This window comes from Diuraphis noxia, unplaced genomic scaffold, assembly GCF_037042655.1.
Source record: "Diuraphis noxia isolate RWA-SAM2 unplaced genomic scaffold, SU_Dnox_SAM2 contig0004, whole genome shotgun sequence".
NCBI lineage: Eukaryota > Metazoa > Arthropoda > Insecta > Hemiptera > Aphididae > Diuraphis > Diuraphis noxia.
Window position 1 is genome coordinate 22,318,001 of NW_028301714.1, and position 26,096 is coordinate 22,344,096.

A 26,096-nucleotide genomic window follows, 5' to 3' on the forward strand; every position below is an offset into this window, starting at 1 on the left:
ATAGTTTCGATTAATATCAAAGTAAATTAATAAGTATACTTGTAAGAATAAACGGGTTTTCCACAATATTGCCTTAGGACTTAGATCAATAATCGGGTAAATAAAATACGTTAACTAAGATAAGAAAATATCGGTTATGAGTGTTACGACCATAATATTGAACATTGACTTTATTTTACTAATGTTTAAAAATTAATTTTTTTTTGCTAATCATTTTATGCATATTTTTTATTTTTCATGCATATTTTAATATTTTAGTGCATAAATTTATGCATAGGTATTTAAGATTTTTTAGCGCATATTTGGTTGGTTTTTAATGCTTATAAAAATCTGCGCTCTATACTCATAAATCATAATCAAACGTTGATTGTGTTGACCGTTTTTATCTACAAACAGTTTACTTATCGTCTTGTTTAAGTCGTCTCTGATATACCTATATATCCCAGTTATAATTTTGTCATCAAAAAGTTAAATTTTAGCGAGTTTACAATTACATTTCTAAACATTATTGCAGTGCAACGCTAACAATCGCACCGTGTGTATACTGTATACCTGCACACCCGTGACTTGTTTCAAAGTTTAACGTGTTTTTTTTCATTTTGTTGAGTTTTTTTTATTATTTTAAATTTAAAATCTAACGATGGACGATTTAGATTTTTATGAATTGCTTTCCGGCGTGGAAGTCCTCTAACAAGTAGAAGAAAATGCCAATGCTGCTCCTAGACACGAGCATTCAGCAGTAGATCCTTTTTTATAGGCCAGTTGAAAACTTTTGAAACTTATTCAATTCGAGGTATAGTTGAGTCATATAGGTACTTCCATAAGTTAGATTTGTTTATTTTTCTAAAGTATCGCAAATTTTGTAGTGATTAGCGAAATGTTGAATTTGTACACATTTTCAAGAATTACTTAGTTAATAAACTAATAAACATACATGCTTCCTAGGGATTCGGCCGTCAGATGCGTGTACAATTTGGAAAAAAACTCCTATTATTACGTGTATTTAAATACACGCCGCTGTTAATCGTGGAAAAATTATTTCCATACGGATCACAGATTCGTATACGAATATAAATGTTTTGTGAATACTATTTTCCATTCGTATACGAAAGTGAATCGTGTGAATCGTTCGTATACGGATCTTTTTCGTATGAGTTTCTGAATAGCCTCCCAGTCCATTATAATCATAGTCCGTGCTTATGATTTATGAATCTTGGATCTTATCATGACTGTGGTTAGAACCATGATTTATTTAATCATGCCATAAACCTTATACCATAGATAATATCATTTTCATAATAACATATTAATCAGTTGTGCCCTGTGGCGAAATTTAGTTAGTAGTACTTTAGTATAGAACTTACTATAGACCATACACCATAGATAATAAAGTTCTGTACTCTTTAAAATACCTATTGTGTAAGTTGTAATGGTGTGGTATTGTAGGATGTAGGTAATAAAGTAGTGAAGTACTGGAAACTGGAACGTCTGAAACTCTTTTAGTTCATTGATTGTAAGTTAAGTATATTTAACACGGAAGATCTAATCCATTGCTAATTAAATAGAAATTAGAATTTCTCCACGTCGTTGATGAACTTGTGTCATTGTTTTATAATCGTTGTGTAGAGATGAACTCTTAGGGCTTAAATGCTTTAGTTTATGACTACTACAACTCACAGGTAAGATAGCGTAAATTATGAAATGAAATCTGATTATCGTTCAAAAAGTTTTTATAATGCCATTTCTAATGATAATTTTTATTATGTATTGTATCATTTAGCTCTCATTACAATGGAAGTCCTTGAAGAAAATCGTAAAGTATTGTTACGTACCAATGATCGTTTGACTAGTATCAAATCTATTGCAATAGAAACTGAAGAAATTGGTTCTGCAATTGTTCAAGAGTTAGGTGAACAAAGACAAACACTTCATGGTACCCGCAATCGATTGGAGGACATTGATAGTTCAAGAATATCTTCACACCGTTATGTCTCTGCTATTAATAGACATGTTTTCCAAGATAAACTCATGCTTGTACTCATTATTATAATTGAGGCTTGCTCTTTAGTTGGACTTGTCTATATAAAATTTATAAAAAATTAATTTAATCTAAGTAATGCATATGTTGCACCTCTTGTGGCTATACAATTATACCATTTAAAATGTATTTAAATATTATTTCTTTATTTTTATTTAGTACTTTATATTTTTAACACATTTAAAAATACACATATTTATTTATTATATTTAATGATGTTTATGATTATTACAAACTACAAATAATTATTGCTTAGTCTATAACAATATTTTTTTAAATTATGTATAAACATTCACTAGGTATAGATAGTATAAATTATTCATTGATTGTTTAATATAATTAATTTATAATTGAACAGCATCTGCGACTTTTAGTAATTGGCTATCCGATAAATCATCAACTGTATGATTTGCATACTCAAAACAAATTTCATTTGGTAACTTAGTGCCATTTGATCGATACTGTTCACAGTCAGGATCGTAACATTTTTGATACCAATACATTTCATTCAAATCCACTATGTACTTAACATTATTGTTTTTGTGTTGCCGTTTAACATTTCCACAATAACGGTTTTTAACAATACTGTAAACTAATTTGTTGACTGAAGGAAAATAATGGTTTTTGAAAATGTTTCCAGGAAATACAAGATCGGAGATAAACTTATCTATTTTCGGAAAAGGAGAACTTTTATAAGATGACTGACATGCACCTTGATTTTTATTATTAAGATGTACCCGGTCATGTAATTCTGCAACAATTTGACTTGTCACATTTGTGAAATTCAATAATACATTATTATCACAACCAAATGTTATTAAAGACTTTAGGAATATTTGTTTATCAAAACAGTCCTCACAATGAGCCATTTCAGGAAGTTTAAACTTGTTAATAGTGCTCAGGACTAATGGAATATTCTTTTTAAATTTTGATGACTTATATAATCTAAAATGTCTGTTTCTTGAATACACACTTTCATCACAAAATAATCCTTGTTGAATTTTTAAACTTATAAGATCTCTGGTAGTTATCCCACTGTAAAAACATCCATTATCTTCTAGACAGTGATCTTCTGACAAAAACTTTTTTATTTCACAGCATATAAATCTAACAAAATAGCCGGCTTGGCAATTATTAGAGAATACAATGGATTGAAAGATCAAGTGATGACTAAACTTTTCTGCAGTGGATGAATCTAAATCAAGAACATCTTCTTCTTTGCACACTATATCAAATTTTTGTTTGATAAACATAATAATAATTTTGACAAAGGTTTCTAACATTTTTATGCCATTTGATTCTGGATTTTCATTTCGATTAAATTCTAAATCAAAGTATAATTTGCATGGATCATTTTCTGGTATGATCTCATAAGTATGTCTTTCATTTTGTGGTTTACGAGAGTCGTAGTACCAAAAGGTTTCAGGATGAGCAACCATAAAATATCGTTGACCATTACTTTGTTCATATGTAAAGGACATACAACCATTTGACTTAGTTCTCGCATAGTCTAGTGCTTCTTGTTGCCTGGGAAAGTTTTTCCAGCCAATTGGAGGTCCCAGCAATCGTTTAACATTAATTAAATGGCATGGTTCTCGTCTAACCTTTTTAGATGTAGATGTTGATGGTATTAAATGGAACGAACTACGTTTTGATGAACCGTAAAACGCCTTAGTAGTTATACTTGACATAGTCACTCAGAACTAAATTAAGATAATTAACATTGAGCAAGATCTACAGGTTGTAATTTTAATTAGGAAATTAGCTGAATAAAAACAAAATTTAGTTAACACTTGAAGATTAGTAAAAGTAACCAAAACTTTGGGTAGCAAATACTAAATTTAATAAAAATAATACTCAATACTTCAATAGTCAATGTATTCATAATATCAATTGTTCGTTTAAATTGATTTCATGATAAGTGATAACCGTCAGATTTAATCAGAGATTAGGGAATCAAATATATTATGGAAATACCATGGCTTAAGATAAACAGGTTACGAAACTACCCATTAAAACTATACAACAGAAATGATGCCCAAAGATTCTCGTATATAAACAGCTGAATCAGCTGATGGCCTGTGTGAGAATAGTAGCTAGCGTTCCTGCGGCCAAAAACAATTTTATTTATTATCAATGTTATCTTTAAATATTTACCCGCGAATTTTCATTATTGGATAATGGATATTTGGCATGACAAATTATATATTATTTGTCATGATGTTTGGGATTTAGAATAAAGATTACAAAAATTAATCTGCAGGTACTTAGCTCGACGACTGTGTAAAAAATCTAAGTGTGAAGTATGTGTAAAAAATTTAAAAAGCGATGGTAATTTAGGTACCTATGGAATCAGAGTTGGTAAATTTAAAAAGTAAAGGATTTCTAACTCATCCTAGTGGTAACTTATATAAAATATTAAAAGTATTGGAAACTTGCTTTTGTAAACATGCAAGTGCTGGTGATGTCTTTGAAAGTACTTACAATGAATTTTTTCTTCATGTGACAAGCCTGACATTCTCATGTTCAATTTATAAATATGAAATCATTACAGATATCTTCACGATATACATAACAATGCGTATGAGGCAATTTACATACGTTGAAAATCAAAAATAAAATAAAATTAATAGAGCCAAAAAGAAACTTTCAAAACTTGTATCCAGTTAGGTTAATAAATGTTTAAAAAATGTGTTAATAAATGTTTTATATTATCATTTATTCGTGTTGTATTTATATATTTTAATTGTTTTTTATGTAAAACAACAAAAAAAATCTTAAAATATTGTGTTGTTTACTGGGCAAGTTAAAACTAAAATACATAGCAAAATCAAAAAGTATCATGGAAAATTATAAATAAAGCTAAATAGTACCGCATGGAGCGCTGGGTATCATTCTCGCTGGTATCCGAGAATTGACAGACTAGAGCCTCGATAATCACAGCTGCGTTTCGTAACCTGTTTATCTTAAGCCATGGTATTTCCCACGATTTAAGATTTATTGAAGTCTGCTTTCAAGCTGTACAAGTATAACAGTAATAATATATTATAAATTTAATTTATTAAATTATAATGTAAGTTATATAGATTTTATTATTTTATTATAATTATCAAGCTATATAAAACAACCAATATATTTATATATGAACTAATTAATTTATATACTTTTTACATTTAGGTACTAGCTACTTATTACCTTATTAATCATGATTTAACTAATTTTGACAACTTTTTTTTTAGTTCGACACTGTTTTTTATTTGCTTGATTTATACAAAATAACAAAGTTTTGTTTGCGATTGCGACTAAGTAGTAGTATATAGTAACTACTTAAAGTATATTTATATGTATCTTAAATCGTGGAATAGAATCTATAATAATTCCAATATTCCATCCCCATTACCTAACCAATATGGCCATATACCATAAATTCAAATTATTAAATATTAAGTGTGATAAACTGATAATTAGTTCGAGATTTAAATTGTGATAGTAGAGAGCGCTAGCGTCGTTTTCCACAGCTGTGAGTCAATCTCATCTTCATACTTTTAAATTTAAACATTTCGGTATAGGTCGATGGGCCAACCTGTATATCTTAAATCGTGGTACCTAGATACAAACGTTTCATGTTATTTAGACGAGGACTACAAATATTTTATATTTTAATTTAATTTAATTTTTTAGTAAAAAGTCAAAGAAATAATTTATTATTATTTAAAATAAAATTGAAAATATCCACGTAGTTGAGTTTATTTTTCTGAATATTTTGACGTAAAATAAAGTTATTTTCATCCATCTCACGATTTTTAATAATTTTTCTAATTTAAAGAAAAATGTTTTATTGCTATATCCCATAATACCATAGAACAAATAACTGATAATATGGACTATGGTACCTATATTGGTATTAAATAGTAAATACAGTTTTTCTGGAAACTAGAAAAATGATCAAAAATTGTGATATTAAGAAAAATAAAATATTGAAACGTTAAGTTTAGAAAAATAGAGTCTTCAATATGGCTATTTTCAATTATGTTTTAAACTTTTAACCAAAACATGAAATATTTGTAGTCCTTGTTCTTGGAAGTCTAATAAAAAAGCAGGATAATAATTTATTGTGTACCTATGAAAAAACATGGTATATGATTAAGAAAAAAAATGTACATTACTAGTTAAAATTAAAAATTAAAAATTTGTATACGTATAAAAGAAGTTAAATACAAATCACATACAAATATGAATAATAATAATTAAGTTTGAAATAAATCGAGATTTAAATTCTAATTGTTTAGAGTTTAGGTAAAACTTTAGAAGGAAACGTCGGAGTTGGCAAGGGACATACAACGCACCAGAGATGTATTTGATTTGAGCCATAAAGCGTAGATGATGGAGGAATGGACATGTTTTGTGTGTCCTACGGGAAGAGACATAGCATGATGAATATGAAAGAGCAGGAGAATCAATGTATTAGGCCGAGACTTGGGCAGTAGCAGATCTGAAGATCATTTGAGGAGAGGGCGAATTGCCAATTGGTATCATAGATTGATAAGTAATAACAAAGACGAAACTGAATACATATTTCCGATTTTCATATTAAAAAAAATACCTTTTTTTGTATCATTTATTTATGAGTTTAATGTTATACTATGACTTATGAATTTCATGTTCATAAGTCATATTTTATGATACTGCACTATAATTTAAGTAAAAAAATTCCCTAGAGAGGGGTAATCGCCACGTAGCCCCTACCCCCCTCATATCCGCCACAGGACTTGGGTGTGTAATCGTGGGGGGACAATTAATCCAAAGTTCGTAATTGAAGAAATTTAAAAATTTACGTTTAAACACGTTCTAACATGGAAGTTCGTGTTCCTGCTGTGGGGTCTTTAATAATAGATCCACATTGAGAGCTTTACAACAAATAGTCTCGATATGCATGTGTGGATTCAAGGCAGGAGTAAAATATATTTAATACAAAACCCAAGTAGGAAATTGACTTATCGAGCCATCGAGGATAGAGATTGTTGTTCTATCGATGCTGTAATCAAAGCAGATAGGACTTCTACGATGAGAGAAAGTCATAGCTCATAGAATGATATTTAGAAGTATTAAAAGATAAACCAAGTTTGTATACCCACTGGCCACTGCCCAGGAAGTAAGACGGTCTAAATCGATTTGGAGCAATCATTAAGAGTACTTCTACGGAAAAATAATTTTATCTCATTTGCGAAAACCACAAGATTTGCGTGCTGTAGTATATGATTTGCACTATTAACAAAATAGAGGAAATCAGTGAGGAAAGGTGTCTTTCTTGGGGAACATTGGAGGTGACTGTAAAAGCATCTGACTTAACACCATGGATTTTCACCCACTGCTACCTATTTTGGATAAACAAGTCAAACCACGACAGAAGTGGTTCACCAAATTGTGATTCACGTAAAACATGAGTAGGGGCATAATGGTCAACACGATCGAAAGCTTTGGAAAAATCGGTATAAATTACGTCAACTTGAGAATGAGTTGCGAAAGAATCGAATAGGAAATTACAAATTGCAGTTAAACAACGAGGGCGGAATCCTCGTTGCTCCTCCATGACTCCAAGAGTCAAACTTCAACCTTAAATTAATTCAATATTAACCAAAGGTTGAATTTTTCTTAGAATAATCGACTCGAATATTTTAGAAGTCTGAGAAATAATGGAGATTGGTCGATAATTTGAGACGCAAGAAGCGTCCCTTGATTTCAGAATGGGAGTGATGGGGGACAATTTCCAAAGTTCAGCCCCTTACCAAGCAAACATAATATGAAAAGAAACAAAAAAGGAAATGTCAAATAATAACACATACCTTATAAGTTATAAAGGAAAATACCTGATATGCCATCAGGTCTAACAGACTTAACATTTTTCAGTTAGGATAAGCAAACTACTAACTACATCATAAACGTTGAAAAAGCAATTGCAAGAAAGATCAAAGTTAGGAATATTAATATTGTGTACTTGAGAATTATCAATAAGTGGATAATAATAATTTCATAATTTCAGGAGATATCTCAATGGATAAATCCTTGCAATACACCTTGTATTCTTATCAAAGAATAAATCAATATATGTTTTATGAAGCCTAGTCTTGGGTCTTGGCATTTTAGAACTTAGTTTATGGTAACATTAATTAAACTGAGCACCCTTTTAAATATATCCAGCTAAATCTGATCCATGACTCTTTTTCAAAACTCTTTTGCAATCTATGTTCAGTATTTGTCGTTAAAGAAAAAAACGCTGAGGTACTGGGGTAACAGCAGTGCTTGAATTGGAAAAAAATTGATGATTCAAATTTCTTGTTGGCTAGAATAGGTTGAATAAAAATATTTTTATAAAAAGAAAGAGTATTCCGTCCACCCCTCAAATTCAAGCTTCAAGCACTGAGTAATAATATAAATAAATGTATCATTCTTACAAATAAATAACTATGCATCATAAAGTAATTTTATATGGTATTGATTACACATTTATTTATGTAAAAAAATAATATTAATGTATATATATTATAGGTATAACATAATATTTCTTACACATTATCTTTTTTCTTTTTAAATATAATTCTTGGTCAACTAATTGTTTAATCAACAAGTATATTAATCACTCTGACATTGAACTAAAATAAAAAAGAAAGAAAGAAATCCAGTGTAAAAATAAAATAATTATTAGATATATTTAAAAAATAATTTACTTAATATTTTAATTTTTCATAATAAAGTGACTATTTACAACAATAAGTTTTAGAAATATATATAATAAATAAAATGTATTAATAAATTCATACAAATTGTTGAAAAATAATTATTCTATTTAATTAACTGAATTTTTTCACTTCAAATAAGACAATAATATATATATATATATATATATATTATATATACACACACACAAAATTATAAAATTCGTTCATAAAACAATAAGTAAGCTTGACAATTTTGAACAACATTTGGTGTTACTTGTCTAACCATACTATCACTGACACAATACCAAGTACCACTCGGAACTAAATGTGAAGCATCATCGTTGCTGTCAATAATTTTAGGTGGTTTGGTTTTACTGCCTTCTAAAAATGAATATCTGTAGCTATCATCTTTAACTGAATCCCTGACCTAAACAATATAAAATACAATTACACAACGTAACAAAATCAATTAGCTTTTCATAACAAATGAACCATACTTTTACGTATGAAAGATAATGACCACTATGCAAAAAACCATTATGTTCAACTACACCATAAAGAGAGTACAATATTCGGTTTTGACCAGGGCTTAACTTGTTCTAATTAAATAAATAAATTAAAAATTAATATTAGTGATCTATTTAAAAAATATATAATAATTAATAAGTATTGTTACTAACTTGACATTTAACAGAGCAATAAGGAGCAATATCCAAAACCCAAGGAAATGATACATCTCTTGTCATTTTACGTGTAGTTGAATAACACATTTGAAACCGTTTTAAATGCAGTATTAAAATAGCCGGAGGAGAACTAATTAACATTTGTTTGGTACTTTGACGATAAATTGTCTTATCTTCGTTTGTTTCTATAAAAAATAATATAAAAATAATCACAATTCAACAAAAGCTTTATAATTTATATTAAAATCTTACTTTTTTTGTGTTGTTCAGTGCACCTTTCACATGAAACTTTATTATTACCAGTCATTATTTCAGAGGCAGTGAATTGATTAAGACAAGTCAAAACTGAGCATTCACTATCTTTACATTTTGGTTGTGGTTGCAATGTTGCTTGTGGACATTCTTGGGAAAATTCACCTTCTTCTTCATCTTCTATATCTTCTTCACTTTTTGAATCATCAAACAGCCCATCACTGTTGTTATCACTAACATTTGGTGTAGGATTGTTACGTTCCTAATACATAAAATATACAATTGGATAACAATTATATAATTCACTCGAGACTATAAACTTCAATGTCTTCATTATGAATAAATAATAAATAATTTATTTTATTTCAATCAATACCGGATTTTCATTTGCACTATCAGTGCCAACATCCATGTAATCTGGACTGACATTGGCACGCATGGAATCAAGTGATGACCCTTGAGGTGAACTTGGACTATTAGCAGGACTACCAGGTATTACAGAATCCAAATCCATGGGTTTATCAGAATCCAAAATTTGATCAGCATCCATTTGTCTGTCAGGATCAGCTAATGGAGTGTTATTCATCAATGTAGTAAGTTCTGTGATACTTAGAGATGGACTTGTAACATTAGATGGTTGCTTTTCTGAACCATAACCAGATTCTGGATTTTCTTTGTTTTCATTCTTCCAAATGGTCATTTCTATTTCATTTGTTTCAATTTCCATATTGTCTTCTATGTCTGCATCATTATTCACAGCTTAAATTAATAATAAAAAATGTTATTATATAAAAGAACTTTATTATGTGGAACACTGTTTTAAATTTTCAATCCTTAGCAATACGCTTTAAACGTTTTATACATTTTTAACAACTAAACAATTTGTACATTTTCAATTAAATAAATATTGTCAAAAATTAAATTATATTGGTTAAAAAAATAATAATAAAATGTTCCTATTTATTTTTAATATCTTCCATCTGCTATTAAATAAACTTATGGGGAACGTTGTATAAAATTTCCAACTTTTTTAATTCAATGAATACAATTTTATCAACATATATAGAATAAAAAACTAAAACTGGAACATTTTTCCAGGTGCTTTTGAAAACTATTGAGAATTTAACCTCCTCTATGCACCAACTAGATTCACTATGCAACTGAAAAAGCTACTGAAGTTGAAAATCGGAGCAATATTTTGACAACTTATCAAAACTATATAAAGAAACACACATCATTGTAAAATCAATACATTCATCGCTTCGTTCAGAATCTAAAATTTTTATTTACTATTCAATTTGAAATTGAATCAAGATTTAAATAATATTACCTAATGTATCTTGCATTTTATTGTTGAATTGTTTGTGCTCATGTTTCTTTCTCCTTCCTTGTTTCAAAGCGAATTTACGTTCTTTTTTTGTTTGATGCTTAGATTGACTGAAAACATCATTATCTTTTTTACGAGGGAACGATAATGGGTGAGTCTATTCAATGAAAAATTAATATTATTATTTACAGTAAAATTGTTATCAAGGATAAATAAAAAATGCTTGCCTTATCAACTGTGATTGGTAAACTTAAGTCCAAGAAACTTTCTGTTACTTCTGATTTATAACCACAGGTTTGACATTGAACTACACTTAAAAGTTCTCCTTTGAATACATGATCAGGACGTAAAAGAACATCTTGTAATTTTTTGCCAAGTTCTTTAATTTTTGCAGTTTTATTTTCATCCACTTCACTTGGTTCAACTTTCATTGATAAACCATAATGATGCACAATTGTCTTTTTATAACGCTAAATGTAAGTTATTATTAATTTAAATAAATGTTAAATTCATTGACATAAACAGAATACAATTATGAGTTTATAGATGAATTTTTGTTATAAAAAAGATTTAAATTTATTGGTTTTATTCATAAGATATAGAGATAACATATCATAGTTTAAATAAATAACCATTTATCTAGAATTTTTTCATAGTTTGTTTGAAATTTATTACATTGTGATATGAAGTTTAAATCTTATAATCTTATATTTTATAATTTATAATGTAGAACCAGACATGTCATTGCCCATTATTTTTTACAAAATGGAACAAAACAAAAGGCATAAAAAATATGATAAAAGTTGTGCAATAATTAAAATTTTATAAATGTGTAGTAAATTGTAATTAAGCTTAGCCAATGTGGGATCAAACATATATGAGCACGATGAGAATTAAAAACTGATATCAAGACATTGAAACATTGACTTGATAAAAATAAGATGAAATAAATTGTTACCAAAATATAAGTAATATTTTGAAATTTCAGAAAACTATTTGTATTCTAAATATCAATAATTTTAGATTCTGATTGAAGCAAAATTTTATTTATTTTAGACACTATTAGGGTTTGCTTTGACTTAGTGCATTTATTATATTATTGGTTTAAGCTTACCTTCAAGTCATCATCACGCACTGAGTCTAAAAGATGACGCAAAAGTTCATGAGAATCATGTTGACTGTACCCAATAAACATTTTGCATTTTTTTCTTAACGAATCTAGAAGTGCACTAGGTGTAAATGTTGATTCACGTTCATTTGTTATTTCTTGTAGAGTAGTGTACAGGTTTTCAGTTAATGAACTCCATTTTTCCTGATGCACCGTCTATTTAAAAATTAAAGGGGTCAAAAATAAGAAATCGGGACATTTTGATTTTCAATTTTCTTCTTGTCCTATACCTTCATACGTCTTAGTAACCTTTTTACTCTCACCGACTGTTTTCATATAATTATTAACTCTGTCTATCCATATCATCTACATTAATTACATTTCCATAGCCTCTATCACTATCTCCGAGTTATCTCTCCTCATAACATAACCAAACTATCTCAACATAATCTCCTATATTTTGCCTAAAATTGGTGCCACTCCTACACTACTTCTAATAAACAGATTTTCTATTTCTTCAGGACTAGATACTTTACACCTCCTTATTTCTGCTACACTTATTAATCATTCTGTTCTTTGTGAACTACCGATTTCATAAGATATTAAAATTATGGCTATGCCATTTTTTAAAAATAATAATAGAACTAATGAAGAAATACTTATAAAAATTGTAAAATTAGTACCTAGATTTATCAAAAGATACTTTCAACCAATTTGTTAATTTTTAAGAGTAAATAATAATTTATAAGCTTGTAGTCAAAAGTTTTTAGTTTTGCAACAGCTACAATTTATATCCATACATATAGTTTTACAATAATTTTGTGGTATTAAGTTATATGTAAATATCTATTTTACATCTATTATCATAAAATATTTTTTAATTCTATACTACCTTTTTAGATAAATCTAGCCTCTAATAGCTTTAAAACACAATAATTACAAATGAATAAATATTTCCATAAATTATGATTTAATAAGTTAGAATAAGACAAATTTAAATAATATAAATGATAATGGATAACTGGCTCGTAAAATAATACTTACAATATCTTCATTATCTAATTTTATGGTCATTGGTTCACCAGACTCACTTATGTCAAGCAAAAACTTTCTTAAAAATGGAGTTTGTGCAAGACATTGCAAAACTGAATTGTAAAAGCATGTATTTCCTAAATTGGTTAATCCCTAGAATGAAAAATAATAATTAGGTTAAGACTTTTCACAATATTTCCAATTTTAGTTTTTGAGTAAAATTACCCATTACAAAAATTACAGAGAACAATATTTTTGAGGCATAACATATTATTTGACTGAATAATGTCTAAAAAAAATTAAATTATAATAAATTTAATACCAATGTGTAATACCAAAAAAAAAAAAAACAAATGGTTCTTGGAAGTTTCAGGATTTTATTGATATAAATACTTTTAAATAATACCCAATAGAAACCGATGCTGTTTTTTAAAAAAAAAATTAAGTTTAATGAACCTTAAATGTGCTTTAGAGGCATTGAAAATGTTAAGTTTATATAACTTACTCTAGGTCTTTTACATCGTTCAACATTGTTACTAATACTCTCAGAAAGTTCAAATGTTTTTTTGAATGATGGAGCATCATCATCAGATTTATTTACTCCATTACATTTTTTTGGAGAATTTTCTGTAAAAAAAATGATAATAGTTAAGTAAACACACCAAAAATGCTAGTTAATAATAACTACTTACCAGAAATCAGTTTATCACATTGGGCATCTGCCTCAGTAGAACAACCTTGAATTGGAAGATCATTCATTTTATTTTTACCTTTTTGCACTTGTTTCATATGATTGATAGAATTTATTATGACTTGTAATTTTTTTGAGCTAGTTTCCGATATTTCTTTTTTACAATCGTTGCATCTATATAAAAAAAAATATTTATTTAAAAATGACTTATTATCTATTTAAATTATAATTGTACTTTTTGTATTATTGTTTTGCTCTAACTTCTAACTTGGAATATTAAGGAGTTAAAAAGCACACATTAAAAAAATTGTGTCAATGTACATAGGAGTTAATAAATACATAATAATGTAGTAAAACAGTTTTTCAACAATTGAAAAATGTTGTTCTTTCGCCATTTAAATTTATAAAATGTAATATTAAATTATTAATTATTGATTAGAATTTTAATTTATTAACTGGTTATCTTGGTCTGGATTAAAATTAAAATACCAAAATTGAATAGCAAATATTTTATAACGGATAATTAACTTTAGTTAATATTAGACAATAGAATTTCTCATTCTGAAATTTTACCTTTTTATTTAAGACAGTGTTTCTTAAACTATGTTCCACGGAACCCTGGGGTTTCGCATAGATTATTTCAGGGTTCCACGATGCTTGAATTATTTTTTTATGTTCAAGAAAATTAATTATATATTAAATAATAAAGTATAAGTCATATGGAATAATCTATCAGCTAACTCTATATTTAATAATCTATACTTCTACTTAATATTATAATTCATTTGCAAATAATCCTAAAAATAAGGTAAAAAGGTAAAAAAAAGTAGGGGTTACACGATAAAAATTGACATCAAAAAGGGTTCCACGGATAAAAAAGTTTAAGAAACGCTGATCTAAGATATCAACATTTCTTGAGTCGACAAATGATTCTTCAAACTGAGTGAATTTTTTGACACTTACTTCAAACATGAACAAGTATCATTAAATCACATTTTCTGAAATCTTATATTCTATCTTATAAAACTTATTCATTATTTTTTTTATTCGCTCTCTGCTTGCTCATGCATCTTAAATTCTTGACCTTGGAATTTATTATTTGTTTTTCTTTTAATTTTGATGGCTCATTGACTTCAAGGTAACATGCTCAAAGTTCTTAGTTTCATCAAACGTAAATCAAAATTCTAAACATTCTTAAGTTAAGTGTTGTGGTATGCCATTTATAATTTGTAATACACCATGGCAGGTTTTATCACTCACCAAGGAGGGGGGGGGCTAAGTGAGGTTCAAGAATTTACGTAGTTGTATTCTAAATCTATATAAAATTCTAATTAACATTAAAATATATTTTTACTAATATGTAAATCTTTTTTTTTTTTTATGTATTTATTATTTATCACAACAACACCGTACTTTAAATAGTTATATTGCAATCAATTTTTATCTGGAACGATTTATATAAGTAATTATATTAAAGTAATAACAAAAATGAACTTTTAATTATATTTTTATTTTTAAATTTACATTACATTATAATAATTTAGCAAATGTATTTAATGGTACAGTGACCAATTTTTTTAAAGGTTCACTATTTCTCAACCCTCCTTTATTATTAACAAGGAAAAGTACACAAAAGTTACAAAATAACTCAGATATGATTGATGAATATGCTAACCAATGATATTTTGTGAAGCAAGATTGATTTAAATATTGTTTTCTTTCTTTGCCTTTTTCATGCAAGTAGTTTTTTTTTAACTTAGCAATATATAGTATTTGTTGATTGAAATTGATGAATTTATATAACAGCCAATATCGTTAATATTAGGTTCTAAGAGAAGAAGATGATATTTCTATAGTATGCGTAGTCTGTGTCGAACGAAAAAACAATCCAAAAATAGCTCACTGAACATGTGGTCTGCCATGATGGACTGGTACATACTACATACACGGATCGCAGTGGGCACTGGGCAGCAATCAAGTTATATTATATTAGAGAGACCAAGCGGTAATCCCACATTCTGTGTCAGCCAATCAGAGCATTTAAATATCCATAAATATTAAAAAACCATATTCTTCAATGAAGACATTTCATAAAAATTATAGATAAAGGTATCATAGAAAAAAAAAGCTTAACCCCAAGAGAGGGGGCTAATACTCCCATAGCCACCCCCTTAAACTCGCCACTGTAATACACTAATTTAAACTGGAACGTGTATAAAATTGGTTAGAATATGTGATACTTTAATTACAATTTACTAGGTAATATGTTTGATGTAAATTCTTTTTGTCCAGACATTTTAAACATATCTGAATTTTTAACTAGATTTTTTAACTGAAACCTATTCTAATTTTGTTCCGCATCTATGTTTACATAGTTAAAATTATCCACTTCATAAATGTACTATGATGCCAAATAAATTGTGCCTTAGTTAATAGCCCAGCTTTTTTTCTAACTTTCTCACTACTTAATTACTTAGATTTTATTTTTACTATTTTCTAATATCCTTATCATACAAATTTTTATATTATATAATAGGTTATTTCAAACATTTCTATTAATATTTGAGGTAAAATATATAAATTAAAAATACTCTGAAAAAAAGATCAACTTACATAATTATCAAATTTCCAATGTTAACAGCAATGGAATGAGAATCACTTCTTGGAGTATTCTGATGTTTAAGGATATGATTGATGTCTAGATTAGAACAATGAAATGATCCACACTGTACACAAATGTACAGCTCCTAAAATGCAAAGAACATTATATAAAATTATGGTGCTTACAAATAATTACATGAAGCACTTGTAAAAAATTTAATTTTTTTAAAGGTTCAAGTGGTACATGAATTTAAAAATAAAAATATGTTAAAGATTACTGTAGAACAATTTACATACTTCTAAGTTATTGTTTTTACATTCAGAACACTGTGAAACAACCTTTTGTAAACATTTGTTTACATTGTTTACGTTGACTGCTTTTTTGACATGAGTGCAAGGATGTTTAAGAACTGGAAAAATATAGGTATTAATATTTAAATATTAGCAAGTTACAAGTGAAGACGACCAGTGGAGTTTGTTACAGGGCGTAGACTCACTATTTGTTGGTTGACTTTTTAATTCTCCAGAATCTGACGAATCGCCAGCATTAAGTGGAACAGGAGCATTAGAACTTTGCCGGTTACGTTTCTTATTTTTGCCTTTCGCCATGACTTAGAAGGATGCAAAATGGAGAGCAAAAAAACTCAACACTGGACGTCTATTTATAAAAGACTTTTTTTGGAAAATGTGATTAGGTGAAAAATATGGAAACAAGAGATGAGAGTCTCATGCCACAATGAGTAGTCAATGTGCAAAATAATATTTTACAATGACTGTAGTAAATTTAATTTATCGCTATCATTAAAAAACATTTGAGAACTACATTACATACCTTATTTGTTTTTTTTTTTCTAATCAGAAACAATCAGTGTTCCTGTACATACGGCGTATTTTGATAATTATTGATGAAAGCACTTTCTATTTTTTTCTTCTTAAAGCTATTTAATCGTTGTTATTTGTTCGTCATGTTAAAATAACTCTAACATGTAATTCTGCTTCATTTTTGTTTTCATACCAAAAAATGACCACAAAACCTAACGGTGATAGGATGCCGTATTATACACACACATACATTAACATTTTGTTAACGTCAAAAGTATTAGCAATCAAAACTACTTAAATCTAAAATTCTAAAACCTGTGTGGCTGTGTCCCGTACTTTTGTATCGCATTAGTGAACAATAGGTATATATAATACAATAGGTAAAAAGTACACACTACACATTCAGAGTATAGTACACACTACACTGCACTACTGCAGCCCGAACGTCAAAGGTTTTGTATGTGTGTGTGTGGAGCGTACTACTTCAACAGTGCAAATAGTACAATAAAGAACAGACACAGAGACACAGAGTACGGAACTACGGAACTACATTAGTACTACGAATTACAATCAGTACAATCTATGCAATATGGAAGTATAATTGATTAGAGAGGGGATACAATGGTGGGAGTGCATACAATACAATATTGGGAACTTGGATGCAGCTGAGCCTGCTGCAGGCTGATAGGTTTTCCTCGTGGACGACGACGACGTGGTAATCGCGTTTTGTAGCAGTCAAATAACGACAGTTGGCCAACCTGATTGATAATTGGGGTACTTGTGATAACACGTATCATAATTTCCATCTTGGTCAAAGTCACGAACACGATATACAGGTTGCACAACGAAGACAAATATTGTGACCACGATTAAAGATAGTATAATATAATATGATTGTGACTCAAGAACTGACACTTCAAAAAAATTAACTCTCAACGCTCCTTGCGGGGAAAATTGTATTTTAGTGTCACCACAATATGTAGGGAAGATTTTTATTATTATCTAAGGAAATTAGTTTTATTTTAAATTATTATATAAGATTATGTCTTTTACTTATTGTTATCATGAACAATGATTATAATGGACTGGTCTCGAAGCATTATCAGTGGAACCGAAATGTCAAAATGATTAGGGAGTTTTCGGAAAACAGTGCCATCTATTATTCAGTTTTAATGATGACAATCTTATAATTTGTTAGGATGTTGATGACTTTTGCATTTTTTTTTCCTTTTACTCTATACAATGCTATCCTAGCTAAAAGTTTGTTTCATGCACCATTCATGCAGAATATTCTAATTTTATTAAGTCATTTTTTCATCTTATAAGGGCATTTTGTACAATGTTGGGCATTTTTCTCAAATTATAGATTTTAGGGCAAATGTTACACCAGTTTGAAAACAAATTTAATTTATTTAAAATCTAACTTTAGATTTGGACTATTAATAAAAATAATTTTAATATTATTATTGTGGGGTTTTTTTGGTGATTACATTTATCGCATTTATTATTTATAAATAAGTTTTTTCACTTACTTAATTAGTGTTTTAGATGATTTTTAAGGTCATTTTTTGAAGTTTTTAGGGCATTTTTGCACTTTTTTAGGGCTCTTTTGCATTTTTTTATGGCATTTTTGTGTGTTTCTTAGGTTATCATCATCTTAACTCTACTTATAATATAAAATAATAACAACATTGCAATATTTTAAATTTAAATTTTATCGTTATTATTCTATCTTCAATATTTGAATTAAAAATAGAAGGAATAGCTCCTATTTTTAAGCGATATTTGCTTCTATTTCCAAGTTCCTGTAGATTATAGAAAAGTAAATATTTTATAACAAATAATTAACAATGTAAAAATGTTAATTATTACAATAGCAACATCCGGTGGGATTGAGTATGCAGACACCATATCTTCCGGAAGAAAATGATCAGCACACACAAATTGCGTAACATTGTCTTTGCAAATATACTTGTTGATTGCCAAATTCCATGCCAAAGAATTATTCTTTGGAACTTTAAATAGAGAAATCTTAGGTTTTTTTTACGCTTGAACATCCCAGAATTGAACACTTCCTTACTTTCATTTTAAATTTTCAAATGTAAAAACAAAATCTAAAATGTCTAGTATCGAACTACCGAAGATCAAATAATAATTATAAATGTATAAATAAATTATTTTCACTATCAATTTATTAAAAATATGGCGGTATATTGTTATCAAGGAATAAATGATAGTATCGTGCTTAAAAACCAGGTTGCGCTTGAGAGCATAAAAACCCCTAGTATCAAGAGTACAGACATTTGCGACCCGTCCCGCTATACACTCCTCATCATTTCGAGACCAGTCCATTTATAATCATAGTTCGTGATTGTTATACATAAAATAAAGTATTCAAGTCCAAGTTCAAGTATAATAATAAAATAAATAGTATAAAATCAGAAGCTGAATCAAATGACAAAAAAAGCGAGGCAAAATTTCGAAATAGATAATATATAAGATCTTTAATCATAGGCGTTTTGCTTATTTCGACACCGGGAGCGCTAATGCTCTATTTTTGACAGCTGTGTCATTTTTAAAGTCACTGTGGGACGCTATTAAACATAGGTCGTGGTCAAAGTGTTGTAGACTGCAGTTGGTATTTCGTCGTGGACACACCATAGTGACCGTTCCAAAAACCCGGGACGGGTACAGTTTTCCCGATTTTGATAACAACTGATAACATCGAACCTGATAAGAACGAAAAAAAAAGGCTCTTGCCAACCTATAAAAGTTAGCACAAATCCGAATTCCCGCATCGTTAACCAGCAATTATATAAAAAATTAAAATATCAGTTTAATACCAATAGTGATTTTTCGAAAAATTCATACCAAGAAATTTAGTCTTCTATAAAATAAAACCCTGTTTAGTTATATTTTAATCAGTGAAGTTAGGCTTTAATCATTATACATTTAAATTTTATTTTAATTCATTGATCAATGTCCAATTATCTTAATAAATTATTTTAAACTTTATATTATGATTTAGATTCATTTTATAAGCAATTTGGCTTTTAAAATCGTACTAAAGGTTACCATTGTATTATAATATATTATATTATTATAATATTGTAATCTTTTGATTGAAGTGCAGCTAATATTAGAGAATGTATTTAAACTTACTGAGCTATAATAATTAAATTGTGTATGCAAATTTGAATATGCCAAACAAAACTAATTACTATTTAGTCATATTTATTAGAAATGTATATAATTTATTTTTATTTTTAAAAACATAATTAACTATGGTAGTGTAAAAATATTGTTAAATTCTTCATAGGCTTAAATTATGGATTATATATTTTGTTAATCAGTGGTTGAATTGGAAAAATAAATAAAGGTGGGCTCTAAATGAAGTTTAACAATTAAGCTAATCAATTTAATAGTAACCCTATTCCTTGACGAATATAATAATGGGGTACGCTTTAATTTGAAGAAAAGATGAAGAGTAGTTCAGTCCCTCCCGCGTCCTCCCCCAATTCAACCACAGTTGTTAATTAAATAAAGGTAGCATAGCCAATTAGAAAAAATTTAGTAAAACAATATATTATAGTATTCATACATCCAGTAATTGAATTTTCATGAAATACATTTTATTTGTTTATTTGTAACTTTATAATAACATACATTTTTGTGTGATAAACTATTCTATTTATTTATTTATTTAATAGATATCAAACGTTAAAATAATTTTTGCTATATTGATAAGTAACAATAAAATTGTTAGTAATTTCTTATATGTTAATAGTTTTTAAAATATTTTATAAACAAAATTATTTTTTGAGACAAGTATTTTTGTAGATAATAGGTATAATAACTATAATATAAATATAATTTAAATTATAAACTAAACTTGTAATAGGTGTTGTTTATATTATAACAAAATGGTAAATTGCTATGTGCTACAAGCAGTTTTTTTTACTTATTTATCAAATTTATAATAACTATAATATTTATGTACATATTCTTATTGTGTAAAATTGTTAACATAATATGAATTATAGGTAGGTATCATGCTTTTTTTAGTTGGTAAAAAAATGAAAAAAATGATATTTATTTTCTTTAAATTTTATATACTGAGTTATATTTTTAATTGTTATATAAATTATATAGGTATTGTATTTTCTTTATAATATTACCACAGTAATAATATTATTACATTGTAAGTAATTATTTTTATTGTTTTACGTAAAATCATATTTTGTTTTAAATACGAGTATTTAATATTTTCAAAGTGTTACATTTAATTACTTTTCTAATTGTTATCTAATGTTATATATTTTATTTTCCTTATACTATTCCCTAAAGCGATATTAGATATTAAGTATTTATTTTGATTTTTTGTAATAAATCATATTTGGGTTTTTTAACATTTTTAAATTATTACATTTAATTAATTATTATGTTGTGTTCCTGGTAATTTGTTTGCCTATACACTGTTACATAGGTGGTAACTATAATATAATACTGCATGTACAAAATCTATTAGCTTATACATTTTTCTAGTTTTTCAATATAACTAATTATCTTAACATTAATTATGAATGTTCAAATACCTACTTGTGTTAAGACTAGGTTAAACTGTCCAATGACTGATGTTTTAAAACTGAACTTTGTGTTATTTTTAATGTGTATGATTCAGTATCCTTTCAAATGTGTTTATTATTATGTATTAACCATATATTTTGGAAAATAAATTAATAATACTGAATTTTTGAACAAAATATTAAGTTCAACTAGTCCTTAATTGTTAAATAACTGGAATAGTTATCCTAACTTGTTGTCTAACATGAATTTATAATAAATAAGTACTTATAAAATAAGCATCTAATTATCTTAACATCAACAATTGTGTTTAAGAATCCCATTATAAAAATGTAACTATTTTAGATACTTAAAAAAAAAAAATGTAATCTGCAATGTAACGTTTACGACTCATGGCCATTGTAACCGATGTCTTTTGATCGATAAAAAAAAAATGTAACTATAATGGATTGAAGAACACAACAGAAATAGAAGATATTCTAAACTAATATTTAGTATAATAAAATAATATACAACCTATACAGAGTGATTTTTTAAACATGCTCACCTAATTTGTATGCATTTATTCAAATTTTGATTTTTGAATTTTTAAATATGCTTGAAAACCATATCTCAAATTTGAGATTTTTGTACCACTTAAGAATGATCCTGTAACAGACAACAGTACAAACTTCTGTTTTTTCAAAACTTTATTTGCTACTTATTATTCAGCAGACATTTATTGATGCACTTATCTAAATAAAAATTTAGTTGTTCTTAAGTACCTACTATGTATTAATTGGATTAAGTAGCTACTAGTTATCAGTGTTAGATTAAATTAAGTTAACCAATAAGTAATAACCCTGTGTGGCTGTGTCCTGTGATCTATAATAAGTATATTATTATTGCTTTACAAATTAGAATTAAACACTAATTATATATTCTAATTACCATAATTCAACATTTCAATACCTAGTATAGCAGTATGTGCATAAATAATAATTAATAATAATTGTATTGTGGAATAATTTAATTACTATTCAGTATTCATTATTTTTTCGTGGTTATATTTGGAACGCAAGTACGCAACTAGAATGCAACAAATATTTTACTTTTGAGTTTTTGATACCTACTCAGTTTATGTATTTTATTAGGTACATATTAAACATTAAAATAAATTAATGTACCTATCGTACGTATAATAAAAAATAAAAATTCGTTATTAGAATTAAATTAGTAGGTACCTAGGTGGCTAGGTAGTAAGGTATGTAAAATAGACCTCAAACATAGACACTGAGAATAGAATGATCGAGAATCAACAAAACAAACTACAGTTACGTTGTTGGATTAAGATTAACATAGGTGCCTATCTACTGTTAAATACGTTTTATAATATTCAGGGAAGGTAATAGTTTTGTGATGTAATCGTGTAATAAACTAATAAATATAATAATATGTGAATATTAAAATGCAATTTCCACTAACTTTCAAAAATTATCATAGTGTGCAGTGGCACCGAACTAATTTTTTTTAGGTGTGGCAATGGACATTAATTTATATCCACCCGACCACCCACCTACCTCTATGCAGTATGAAACCTAAGCCATGGGGGGCAAAGCCACCACCACCCCAAAGACACTACAGATTTTTTAACTTGGAAAATATAATTTTCATAAATAAATACCTATATATTATTTACTGCATTTTTGCATTATTTCAGTAGGCTACCCCTTTATAAATGTACACACAAAAAGTGGGGGTAAAGTCTATGTACAGCATAACTAGTCGAAATAATCCTTCAATTTCAAACTTTGGGGGTGGTTTCCAATGTAAAAGTGAACATCCTTGGTGCATTATAATGGTCAAAAGTTAACATTTTCCAACAATTTTCAAAAAAATGGAGAAAAACAAAAAAAAAATTAGCAAAACCAGTTTTCGACCAAATCGGTTTACTTATATGGTTGCAATTCAAAAACTAACCACTTTAAATACTTGAAATTTTCACCAAATGTTTATGTTAGTATTATCTATATACAGTTTAATTTTCAAAATGCTTTGACTTTTTTTTGAGTTATTTATAGACCACTGAAATTTTCGATTTTTATGATAATTTTTTTTTTGAAGGGTCAGTAAAAAAATGTTGGATGACCAAAAAAACTTGAAAATTTAAAACAAGGTTCCTCATGAGTTATTCTTATTGTAGCTAAAAAAAATTAAAAATCATTAGAGACAATTTTTTTTTATAAGCGTTTATAGTTGAAATTTTTACGAAATCTGCGAAAATGCGAAAATTTGCAAGTAATTTTGAAGTTGAAAAATTATAAATTTTTTTGCGTTTATAACTAAGGATTAAAAATACAACACTAAGTTTTCTATAAGTTTTTCTTCAAGTAGCTATAGAGAAAACTCGAAGCATCATTAAAGGAAAAATTTTAAGTGCTTTTGAATTTTAAATTTTTACGAAATAGCATAACGATAACGATTTATCCTCAAACGATTTTAAATATTTGTTATTATTCAAAAAGTATAAGTCGTAGATACTTGAAAATTTCACCAGTTATTTAAATTGGCATTTTCTTTACATGATTTAATTTTCAAAATATTTTGAAGTTTTTTGAGATATTGATAGACGACTGAAATTTTCAATTTTTCTGAAAATTTTATTTTTGAAGTGTCGATAAAATTTTTTTGGCCCTATCAAAATATTTGAAAATTCAATACAAAGTTTCTCATAAGTTATTCTTATAGTGATTAAAAAATTATAAGAATACATAGGCACAATTTTTTTTTAATAGCATTTGAAGTTCAAATATTGACAAAAATTCGTCAACCCATGAATATTTGCAAATTATTTTGTAGTTCAAAATTCATAAAATTGTTTGTATTTATATCTAAGGTTAAAAAATTCAACACTAAATTTTCCATAAGTTTTGCTTCAAATAGCTATAGAGAGAATTTGAAGTGCCGTTATAAGAAAAATGTTTTGAGCGTTTGAGTTTTAAATTTTTATGAAATCGCGTAACGATAACGATTTATCCTCAAACCAGGTATATGTTATATGTATATGTATGATATAAGGTATTATAAATTATGATAACTACATGCAATGTTTTTGGAAAAATTGATTAACCATGCCTTATGCAAAATGCGTCCTAAAATATTTGTTTCAAAATAGAATATATGACAATATGTAAATATAATATACCATAGATTGACAAATCATCTCCGTTCAGAATCGTTTTTCGTATACAATGATACCTATTATTGCATTCAAATTTAACCTACCCTAGTCAGAGGTCCACCCCACCCCCTAATGTACAGCAGAGCGACATCCACTTACCCGCTTTTTTCTAGTTACTAAAATATATTAATTTATAATTTTTTGGAGATGAGTGTTCAGTTTATGTGAATAATTTGGCCATTGGCTGAACGAGGGGGGTGTAGAAGTCCCCTGTCCAAGTTTAAAATGTGCACTCCCAAAAAGGGGGAAAGTGACTGGCCATCGTCATATGAAAGTATACCAAAAATGATGAAAAAATACCCTTTAAATAGTTGGTCTAACTTTTTTATTTTTAAATTATAGGCAATTAACTTTTTTTATCAAAACTAACCTATCGCTCATTTGTTTATATATCTTAAAAACTTTTCAACATTTTGACTTAATTTTGGTATTACAATAATGTTTTCTTTTTATCCTGTTAGAAAAATGTCTACCAGAAGTAGTGCTTCGATTTCCACATATTATATAGGTAGTATCTTTTTTTTAGCAAATTGGATCCAGGTGGTACTTAAAGAAAGTAATTTTTTGATTCTCTCTTATTTAACGCCACAGTAAAAAACCACTGAAAAATTACAAAAGAACTGGATTTCAATTTTGCTTTGCAAAAAATCTTTATTTATCACCATAGAAACGAATAATATTTAAATATCAAATAAAATAAAATATTCTTTCGTCCGCTCAGAATCGTTTTTTTATCGAATGTAATCATTGCATTCAAATCGAATACTGTAAGACTACACTATCCTGTCCGAGGACCGAAGGGACGATGGACAAACTTTCTACACCGCAATGCTGACCTACTCTTTTTAATTTTAAATCTATTTCAGTGTTATATAAACTACAATACTACATAGAACATACACGCAATTAAACAAGCAATGTGAAAATGATTATTATTAAATGGAGAAAAGTTATCATTTACTAATTAACTCGTAGTAAATATTAAATTATTTGGAGTACCTACCTAATCCTTTTAAAAATTC

The 26,096-nt window shown here is 27.7% G+C and overlaps 3 protein-coding genes across 6 annotated transcripts; 1 reads left to right on the plus strand and 2 right to left on the minus strand.

The window, feature by feature from the left end:
• The first annotated feature begins 1,791 nt into the window (after positions 1 to 1,791).
• On the plus strand, positions 1,792 to 2,251 carry Vti1b (Vesicle transport through interaction with t-SNAREs 1b). The gene has a single exon (XM_089227277.1). The coding sequence runs from the start codon at positions 1,792 to 1,794 to the stop codon at positions 2,101 to 2,103; it is 312 nt and encodes a 103-aa protein (XP_089083403.1). The 3' UTR covers positions 2,104 to 2,251.
• LOC107173826 (DNA-directed primase/polymerase protein-like) lies at positions 2,218 to 3,948 on the minus strand. The gene has a single exon (XM_015524529.2). It carries the CDS (start codon positions 3,727 to 3,729, stop codon positions 2,383 to 2,385), a length of 1,347 nt encoding a protein of 448 aa, XP_015380015.2. The 5' UTR covers positions 3,730 to 3,948; the 3' UTR covers positions 2,218 to 2,382.
• Positions 3,949 to 8,720: 4,772 nt separating this feature from the next.
• On the minus strand, positions 8,721 to 17,837 carry Usp16-45 (ubiquitin specific protease 16/45). Of its 4 annotated transcripts, XM_089226355.1 has the most exons (16): positions 17,586 to 17,832; positions 17,281 to 17,482; positions 16,946 to 17,106; positions 16,746 to 16,858; positions 16,461 to 16,594; positions 13,849 to 14,021; positions 13,662 to 13,783; positions 13,169 to 13,309; positions 12,131 to 12,340; positions 11,244 to 11,486; positions 11,020 to 11,173; positions 10,066 to 10,448; positions 9,690 to 9,951; positions 9,435 to 9,622; positions 9,252 to 9,353; positions 8,721 to 9,181 (listed from the first exon to the last, which is right to left on the minus strand). In XM_089226355.1, the coding sequence occupies exons 3-16, from the start codon at positions 17,055 to 17,057 to the stop codon at positions 8,966 to 8,968; spliced, it is 2,553 nt and encodes an 850-aa protein (XP_089082481.1). In that variant the 5' UTR covers positions 17,058 to 17,106; positions 17,281 to 17,482; positions 17,586 to 17,832; the 3' UTR covers positions 8,721 to 8,965. The 4 variants fall into 4 exon arrangements, with proteins under 4 accessions (XP_089082481.1, XP_089082479.1, XP_089082480.1 ...); XM_089226353.1 differs by having other exon boundaries at positions 17,281 to 17,837; XM_089226354.1 differs by having other exon boundaries at positions 16,946 to 17,120; positions 17,281 to 17,837.
• Positions 17,838 to 26,096: the final 8,259 nt, after the last annotated feature.